Source organism: Nerophis lumbriciformis, linkage group LG33 (genome assembly GCF_033978685.3).
Source record: "Nerophis lumbriciformis linkage group LG33, RoL_Nlum_v2.1, whole genome shotgun sequence".
NCBI lineage: Eukaryota > Metazoa > Chordata > Actinopteri > Syngnathiformes > Syngnathidae > Nerophis > Nerophis lumbriciformis.
Window position 1 is genome coordinate 20827501 of NC_084580.2, and position 10000 is coordinate 20837500.

At 39.1% G+C, this 10000-nt stretch overlaps 1 protein-coding gene across 1 annotated transcript in view; it reads right to left on the reverse strand.

Moving 5' to 3' along the window:
• Positions 1–10000, reverse strand: part of agla (amylo-alpha-1, 6-glucosidase, 4-alpha-glucanotransferase a) — a 184973-nt gene that overhangs the window by 98754 nt on the left and 76219 nt on the right. The window contains exon 12 of the mRNA XM_061928652.1: positions 4226–4413. Within this exon, the coding sequence (XP_061784636.1) occupies positions 4226–4413 (188 nt within the window). The remainder of the gene's footprint in view (positions 1–4225; positions 4414–10000) is intronic.

Here is a 10000-nt window from a genome sequence, read left to right on the forward strand (position 1 = left end):
CAGACTGATGCATTCAAATGTTTATTTCATTTAATTTTGATGATTTGAAGTGGCAAAAAATGAAAATCCAAATTTCCGTGTGTCACAAAATTAGAATATTACTTAAGGCTAATACAAAAAAGGGATTTTTAGAAATGTTGGCCAACTGAAAAGTATGAAAATGAAAAATATGAGCATGTACAATACTCAATACTTGGTTGGAGCTCCTTTTGCCTCAATTACTGCGTTAATGCGGCGTGGCATGGAGTCGATGAGTTTCTGCCACTGCTCAGGTGTTATGAGAGCCCAGGTTGCTCTGATAGTGGCCTTCAACTCTTCTGCGTTTTTGGGTCTGGCATTCTGCATCTTCCTTTTCACAATACCCCACAGATTTTCTATGGGGCTAAGGTCAGGGGAGTTGGCGGGCCAATTTAGAACAGAAATACCATGGTCCGTAAACCAGGCACGGGTAGACATGGCACCCCAAACCATCACCCTACCATGCAAATTTTGCATTTCCTTTGGAAATCGAGGTCCCAGAGTCTGGAGGAAGACAGGAGAGGCACAGGATCCACGTTGCCTGAAGTCTAGTGTAAAGTTTCCACCATCAGTGATGGTTTGGGGTGCCATGTCATCTGCTGGTGTCGGTCCACTCTGTTTCCTGAGATCCAGGGTCAAAGCAGCCGTCTACCAGCAAGTTTTAGAGCACTTCATGCTTCCTGCTGCTGACCTGCTCTATGGAGATGGAGATTTCAAGTTCCAACAGGACTTGGCGCCTGCACACAGCGCAAAATCTACCCGTGCCTGGTTTACGGACCATGGTATTTCTGTTCTAAATTGGCCCGCCAACTCCCCTGACCTTAGCCCCATAGAAAATCTGTGGGGTATTGTGAAAAGGAAGATGCAGAATGCCAGACCCAAAAACGCAGAAGAGTTGAAGGCCACTATCAGAGCAACCTGGGCTCTCATAACACCTGAGCAGTGCCAGAAACTCATCGACTCCATGCCACGCCGCATTAACGCAGTAATTGAGGCAAAAGGAGCTCCAACCAAGTATTGAGTATTGTACATGCTCATATTTTTCATTTTCATACTTTTCAGTTGGCCAACATTTCTAAAAATCCCTTTTTTGTATTAGCCTTAAGTAATATTCTAATTTTGTGACACACGGAATTTTGGATTTTCATTTGTTGCCACTTCAAATCATCAAAATTAAATGAAATAAACATTTGAATGCATCAGTCTGTGTGCAATGAATAAATATAATGTACAAGTTACACCTTTTGAATGCAATTACTGAAATAAATCAAGTTTTTCAAAATATTCTAATTTACTGGCTTTTACCTGTATGTCGAACAGACAAACCGTAATTTGTCAAGTGTGGGGCGAAAGCGTTGCTAAAAAGTAGCATTGCTGCTAATATGTAGCATCATTTGAAAAGTCACCTGCTAGAGAATGAAGAGCGCTTACTCCGCATGTCAATATCTCCGTTCGGTGCCACACCAACAAAATGCCGAGGCAACCATTTCCACATCAACACCGTATGAAAAAAAATAGTCCACGACATAAGGAGATAACGTCCGCCGGAACCTACCACATAGTGAAGGACATACACTATTTGATTTCCTATTATATAGCTAATTTTTATTTGACACTTATTGAAATATCTTGTGTGACATCATGCACAAAAGTGCACTTTATTTGTTTTAAACTATTGTAGTGGCATTCTGTACAAAAAGTGCACTTTAATTTAGTGTTGTTTTGATATGTCATCTTGAGGACATCATGCACAAAAGTGCACTAATAGCTTGTTTTAAAATGTCTCTGACAATCTTGCAGAGGTGGGACCAAGTCATTGTTTTGCAAGTCACAAGTAAGTCTCAAGTCTTTGCCCTCAAGTCCGAGTCAAGTCCCGAGTCAAGACAGGCAAGCCCCGAGTCAAGTCCAAAGTCAAGACTGGAAAGTCTCAAGTCAAGTCTAAGTCCTGCATTTTGAGTTTCGAGTCCTTTCAAGTCCTTTTAACCACAGACTAATATATTAACACAGATTGTGTATGCTTTTCAAACGCTGTATTTATTTATTAAAACAAGTGCATTTTAAATTGCAGGAAAGAAAATTGTGCTGACATTGCACTTTATAATAGCACTATTAACCAGTCATTTTAAACATTAACTCATTCCTTTACAGAACAAACACATTGAAAAATAAAGTGCAAATGTACTTATTTGTACAAAAGTGTTAACATTGAAAAAACATGACATATACGTGAACATAACAAAAAAAGTTGTACTTTTTATATGTCAGGGCCCTATGCTGCATTGCATTTGCAAAAGACCAAATTAGCCAAGAGTCTGTCAGTCATTTGTGCACGATGGGGGCGTAGTATGATGCCACCATGGCTGAAAACTCGCTCCACTGGAGCACTGGAGGCAGGCACTGCCAAGACTCTCATGGCCACTCGGAACAGTGAAGGAAGAGTCTTCATGTTCAATGCCCACAACAAAAGGGGGGAGAGAGTTGTTTTGGGTTGGTGCACTACTTGTAAGTGTATCTTGTGTTTTTTATGTTGATTTAATTAAAAAAAAAAAAAAAAAAAAATTATTTCTTGTGCGGCCCGATACCAATCGATCCACGGACCAGTACCGGGCCGCGGCCCGGTGGTTGGGGACCACTGAGGTAAACAACCAACAGTATGTCAGAAAGCTAGCTAAAACGGTACACATATTCATAATATAGTATACATTTTAACTGACCTTTATTTTACTATTTTTGTCTTTTTTTAGGTGGCTAAAATACGCGGTGCTGCTGACCGCCGTCTAACGTTACGTGTGATATATTGACTAACGTAACCCTGCTTAAAAAAAATCACTGAACAAAAAGTATGAATAAGGTAGTGAACTGCAACAGATTCCCATGTTTGCAATAACGTTAGCAGTGAGTTTACAGCCTCACTGATTTAACTACACAGCAAATAAAAGTCACGTTACTTAGCCAATAAACGTTATCTCACATTCAAAACTTACCGTTCTTTGTGCAACTTCAAATGCCGGCCGAAGTTGGAAGTTGTTGCCTCTCCATCAGTAATATTCGAACCGCATGTGTTGCATACTGCAAACCGTTTTGTGTTGACCACCTCGTAATTTTTATACCCAAACAAAAATTATTTTAGGTATCATTTTTTGTTCACTGGCGTGTGGTTTGGACATGTCTTCTTCGTTGGTTGTCCTGCAATTTGATTGGATGAATGCTGTGTGATGAAAACAAAGTAGATCTAATTTGATTGGCTGTTGTACTGAGAGCACACCAGCTGACACACGCAACGCTGATAGACAAGTACACAATGAAAAATACGGAGCGCTCCCGAATAACTTTTTCATCTTTGGGTTTTGGGGAAAGTAGCAAGTCATGTCAAGGCATGTCAATTCAAAAGGCTCAAGTCCAAGTGAAGTCACAAGTCATTGATGTTAAAGTCTTAGTCGAGTTGCAAGTCTTTTTACATTTTGTCAAGTCGAGTCTAAAGTCATCAAATTCATGACTCGAGTCCAAGTCATGTGACTCGAGTCCACACCTCTGCAATCTTGCACTTTGTTTTGAAATGACATGAATGTTTGTGCCACTGCTTAATAACTGTTTAATAAATACACTTTTGCTAAATTGACTTAGTTGTGATTTCCCTCTCTGCATGAAAGTTTAAAAGTAGCATATATTAATGCAGTATGAAGAAGAATGTTTGAATGTAGACACATAGAATCATCATACTGCTGTGATTATATGCATCAAGTGTTCATTCAAGGCTAAGGCAAAATATCGTGATATATATCGTGTATCGCGACATGGCCTTAAAATATCGAGATATTAAAAAAAAAGGCCATATCGCCCAGCCCTAATTGCAACTGCGTACTGCTGCGTCCCAGACGGACCACAGCTGAGAAACAGATATTTTTGGGCGGCCCTCTAGGGGGCGCTCGCAGCCCAACAATGGTCCCCGGCCGGCCCTATGGTTAAGAAACACTGCTGTATAGCGCTTTAGATCGTGTTCGAAGGGTACAAACCTTCACTAAAATATGGACTTTTGTCGAGGCTGGAAACCATTATTCATATTTACATAGTTTAAGGAGAAATTTGCTTCACTATAAAAACATTTTGGTTCATAAATCGAGGTTCCACTGTATATCGAAGAAAACATCACATTTCTACTTTGTTTTTTCTAATCGAACGATCATTTCAAACGTGTTAGCCATCTTACCTCTGCGACATGCAACGGTGTCGAGTGGCAGTTGTCCAGCCTGACTCCATGAAAGTGTTTGGCCGTTATTTCAGTGTATTTCCTCATGTGAGCCCACAGGAAAGGGCAATCCTCCGGCCCCTTGCCATAGCGGAGTTTGACACTGTCGCCCCAGCATATCAACTCCCGGCGGATGTAGACGTTCGACCCTGCAGTGAGGATGAATGAAAACCGGAGACACGCTAATTACGGGAAAGAACCTGAAAGACAACAAGCGGGGCTAAAGAAGGTAGACACGAATGCACATCAAACACAGGGATTAGAAGGAAGTGTAACCAAGGGCCCTTTTTATTTCAATATACAAACCCCGTTTCCATATGAGTTGGGAAATTGTGTTAGATGTAAATATAAACGGAATACAATGATTTGCAAATCCTTTTCAACCCATATTCAGTTGAATGCACTACAAAGACAACATACTTGATGTTCAAACTCAAACTTTTTTTTTTTTTGGCAAATAATAATTAACTTAGAATTTCATGGCTGCAACACGTGCCAAAGTAGTTGGGAAAGGGCATGTTCACCACTGTGTTACATCACCTTTCCTTTTAACAACACTCAATAAACGATTGGGAACTGAGGAAACTAATTGTTGAAGCTTTGAAAGTGGAATTCTCTCCCATTCTTGTTTTATGTGACTTAGAGGTGACAGAGCTTTCGCCGTTGCTGCTCCCAAGCTCTGGAACGACCTACCCCTGAGTGTTAGACAAGCCTCCTCTCTTCCTGTTTTTAAATCTCTCTTAAAAACATACTTTTATTCCATGGCTTTTAACACTGAGTGATATCCATCCTGCAATGGCGCCCCATAATACACCTGCTGTGATCCTGTTTTTATGTTTTTATGTTTTTATTAATTCTATTTTAATTATTTATTTTTTATCGTGTTCTGTTTGTGTTGTGTTGTGTTTGCTCGGTACTCGTTTTATCTTTTAACCTGCTCATTGTACAGCACTTTGGCTACCCCTGTGGTAAATTTTAAATGTGCTCTATAAATAAAGTTGATTTGATTTGATTTGATTTATGTAGAGCTTCAGTCGTTCAACAGTCCGGGGGTCTCCGCTGTCCTATTTTACGCTTCATAATGCGCGACACATTTTCGATGGGAGACAGGTCTGGACTGCAGGCAGGCCAGGATAGTACCCGCACTCTTTTGTTTGTTTCAAAACCTGTATGTACCTTTCAGCATTAAAGGTGCCTTCACAGATGTGTAAGTTATCCATGCCTTGGGCACTAATGCACCCCTATACCATCACAGATGCTGGCTTTTGAACTTTGCGTCGATAACAGTCTGGATGGTTCGCTTCCCTTTTGGTCCGGACAGATGTCGAATATTTCCAAAAACAATTTGAAATGTGGACTCGTCAGACCACAGAACACTTTTCCACTTTGCATGAGTCCATCTTAGATGATCTCGGGCCCAGAGAAGCCGGCGGCGTTTCTGGGTGTTGTTGATAAATGGCTTTCGCTTTGCATAGTAGAGCTTTAACTTGCACTTACAGATGTAGCGACCAACTGTAGTTACTGACAGTGGTTTTCTGAAGTGTTCCTGAGCCCATGTGGTGATATCCTTTAGAGATTGATGTCGGTTTTTGATACAGTGCCGTCTGAGGGATCGAAGGTCACGGTCATTCAATGTTGGTTTCCGGCCATGCCGCTTACGTGGAGTGATTTCTCCAGATTCTCTGAACCTTTTGATGATATTATGGACCGTAGATGTTGAAATCCCTAAATTCCTTGCAATTGCACTTTGAGAAACGTTGTTCTTAAACTGTTTGACTATTTGCTCACGCAGTTGTGGACAAAGGGGTGTACCTCGCCCCATCCTTTCTTGTGAAAGACTGAGCATGTTTTGGGAAGCTGTTTTTATACCCAATCATGGCACCCACCTGTTCCCTATTAGCCTGCACACCTGTGGGATGTTCCAAATAAGTGTTTGATGAGCATTCCTCAACTTTATCAGTATTTATTGCCACCTTTCCCAACTTCTTTGTCACGTGTTGCTGGCATCAAATTCTAAAGTTAATGATTATTTGCAACAACAAAAAAAATGTTGATCAGTTTGAACATCAAATATGTTGCCTTTGTAGCATATTCAACTGAATATGGGTTGAAAAGGATTTGCAAATCATTGTATTCCGTTTATATTTACATCTAACACAATTTCCCAACTCATATGGAAACGGGGTTTGTATTTGTATAGGGATATTCGCCTGAATTGTTTTGGGGGCCAGATTTCCAGAAAGCTAAGGACCGAGGGGCCGGATTTCTGCCTTCATTACTTTTCCTTTTTTTGTATATTCCGGAGAACTAGAATCCTTTACAGTACACATTTGATTTTGGTATAAATATTTTGTATTTATTATTTGTATTTATTTTATATTATATTTATATGTATTTTATTTTGGTATATATATTTATTTTAGTTACAGGAGCGCTCTGCTGTTTTTAAGGACCTCATGCAAAAAAGCTAGTCAAAGATCATTTTCATGACATAAATCACATTATCAAAAATAACTGCCAAAAAGGAGAGGATTTAAAGTACCGGTACAGTGGAAAAACAAGTTGACTTTATATGCTTAATTGTGTTTCATTGTATCCATTAAACCATATCCAACTTTGTTTACAATTCGCAAAGTATGTGAAAATAGTCTAAACTTCACAAAATGCCACAAGTTCAGACGGCCATTTTGAATTATTCGCTCTGCAATTTCCGAAGATTCGTGGTGGGATGACGTCATAGATCGGGGAAATACGCAAAAAATGTGATCATTATGTAAGCCAAGAACAGATATGTTTTTTGTTTTTTTTATGCATTCTAAGTAGAGATGTCGGATAATATCGGCCTGCCGATATCATTGGCCGATAAATGCTTTAAAATGTAATATCGGAAATTATCGGTATCGTTTATTTATTTATTTTTTTTATTAAATCAACATAAAAAACATAAGATACACTTACAATTAGTGCACCAACCCAAAAAAACTCCCCATTCACACAAAAGGGTTGTTTCTTTCTGTTATTAATATTGTGGTTCCTACATTATATATCAATATATATCAATACAGTCTGCAGGGATACAGTCCGTAAGCACACATGATTGTGCGTGCTGCTGGTCCACTAATAGTACTAACCTTTAACAGTTCATTTTACTCATTTTCTTTAATTACTTGTTTCTATGTAACTGTTTTTATATTGTTTTACTTTCTTTTTTATTCAAGAAATGTTTTTAATGTATTTATCTTAGTTTTTTTTTTTTTTTTTAAAAAGGACCTTATCTTTACCAGACCTGGTTGTCCATGAAATTAGATTGTTTAAAGGGTTCTTAAAAACCAGGTCCAGTCCAGACTATGTCCAGGTCGGGCTCAGCAACACACACCTTCATTTATGTACACTCAAAATTAGGGAACACTACAACAGATTGCATTTAATCCATCCATCCATTTTCTACCGCTTATTCCCTTCGGGGTCGCGGGGGGTGCTGGAGCCTATCTCAGCTACAATCGGGCGGAAGGCGGGGTACACCCTGGACAAGTCGCCACCTCATCGCAGGGCCAACACAGATAGACAGACAACATTCACACTCACATTCACACACTAGGGCCAATTTTTAGTGTTGCCAATCAACCTATCCCCAGGTGCATGTCTTTGGAGGTGGGAGGAAGCCGGAGTACCCGGAGGGAACCCACGCAGTCACGGGGAGAACATGCAAACTCCACACAGAAAGATGCCGAGGCCGGGATTGAACTCACGACTACTCAGGAACTTCGTATTGTGAGGTATATAATCTATAATATATACAGTATATATCACAGTTTTTTTCATAGTTTGGCTGGGGGTGCGACTTATACTCAGGAGCGACTTATGTGTGAATTTATTAACACATTAGCGTAAAATATCAAATAACATTATTGATCTCATTCACGTAAGAAACTAGACGTATAAGATTTCTTGGGATTTAGCGATTAGGAGTGACAGATTGTTTGGTAAACGTATAGCATGTTCTATATGTTATAGTTATTTGAATGACTCTTACCATAATATGTTACGTTAACATACCAGTTGGTTATTTATGCCTCATATAACGTACACTTATTCAGCCTGTTGTTCACTATTCTTTATTTATTTTAAATTGCCTTTCAAATGTCTATTCTTGGTGTTGGCTTTTATCAAATACAATTCCCCAAACAATGTGACTTATACTCCAGCGCGACTTATATATGTTTTTTTCCTTCTTTATTATGCATTTTCGGCCGGTGCGACTTATACTCCGGAGTGACTTATACTCCGAAAAATACGGTAAATAATATATAACATAACATTTAAAGTTTTGGTGTTGTTTACTGGCGTCATATTGCAGTCTACACGTGTCTCTTATGTGTGACTGCCATCTACTGGTCACACTTTTCATTTCACCATGTACCAAATGAAATTGCTTTGAGGTCGGTAAACACAATCAGAATTATTCCGTACATTAGGCGCACCGGGTTATACGGCGCACTGTCAATTTTTGGGAAAATTTAAGGATTTTACCGTATTTTTCAAACTATAAGTCACCGTTTTTTTCATACTCAGGAGCGACTTATGTGTGAAATTATTAACACGTTACCGTAAAATACCAAATAATATTATTGATCTCATTCACGTAAGAGACTAGACGTATAAGATTTCATGGGATTTAGCGATTAGGAGTGACAGATTGTTTGGTAAACGTATAGCATGTTCTATATGTTATAGTTATTTGAATGACTCTTACCATAATATGTTACGTTAACATACCAGTTGGTTATTTATGCCTCATATAACGTACACTTATTCAGCCTGTTGTTCACTATTCTTTATTTATTTTAAATTGCCTTTCAAATGTCTATTCTTGGTGTATTAATAAAAAATATATACAATTTTAAAATTTAAAAAAATTAAAAATAAAGAAATACATTTTTTTTTAAATCGATTTAAAAAAAAAAAGAGAATCGATTCTGAATCGCACAACGTGAGAATCGCGATTCGAATTCGAATCGATTTTTTCCCACACCCCTAATATATATATATATATATATATATATATATATATATATACTTGAATTTCAGTGAATTCTAGCTATAAATATACTCCTCCTCCCTTAAACCCCCCCCCCCCCAATCTCCCGAATTCAGAGGTCTCAAGGCTGGCAAGTATGCGCTAAGCTGAAACAGTTAACGTGTTGCCGCAGCTCAATGTTTTGTAACGCAGGTTTACAGGCTGAGGCAAGTGCGGCGGGCGCTAGCTACTTAGCGCAGGAGCATTGTCCGGGTTTCGGTCACTGAGCTTTGGGCCGGCAGAGGGCGTACTAATGCGTTTATTTGATTTATAGTCTCACTGACTATGACGAGTTTCTGTTGAAAAGTTTGCCGTTCGTTAGCTCGCGGTGGTTGCCTGGCTGTCAGTCGTGTAGGCAGGCCCGGCCCTAATCAATCTGGCGCCCTAGGCAAGATTTTAGGTGGTGCCCCCCCCCCCACATCGGCAGTGAAGTGTATATACTCACAAGAACCCGAATAGCTTTGTCTTTGACCTTTTTTTTTACTTACAACTATACCTAATATATAAAGGAGTGGAAAAGTGACTATTACCTGCAGGGCAAACATTAGCTAACCAGAAGGCAATAATGTAAACAAAAAACACCTGCTTAAAAGATCTAATACAAATGTCCCTGAGGAATGTAAGGTGGGAGTACTGTAATTACCTAACGTTACATTATT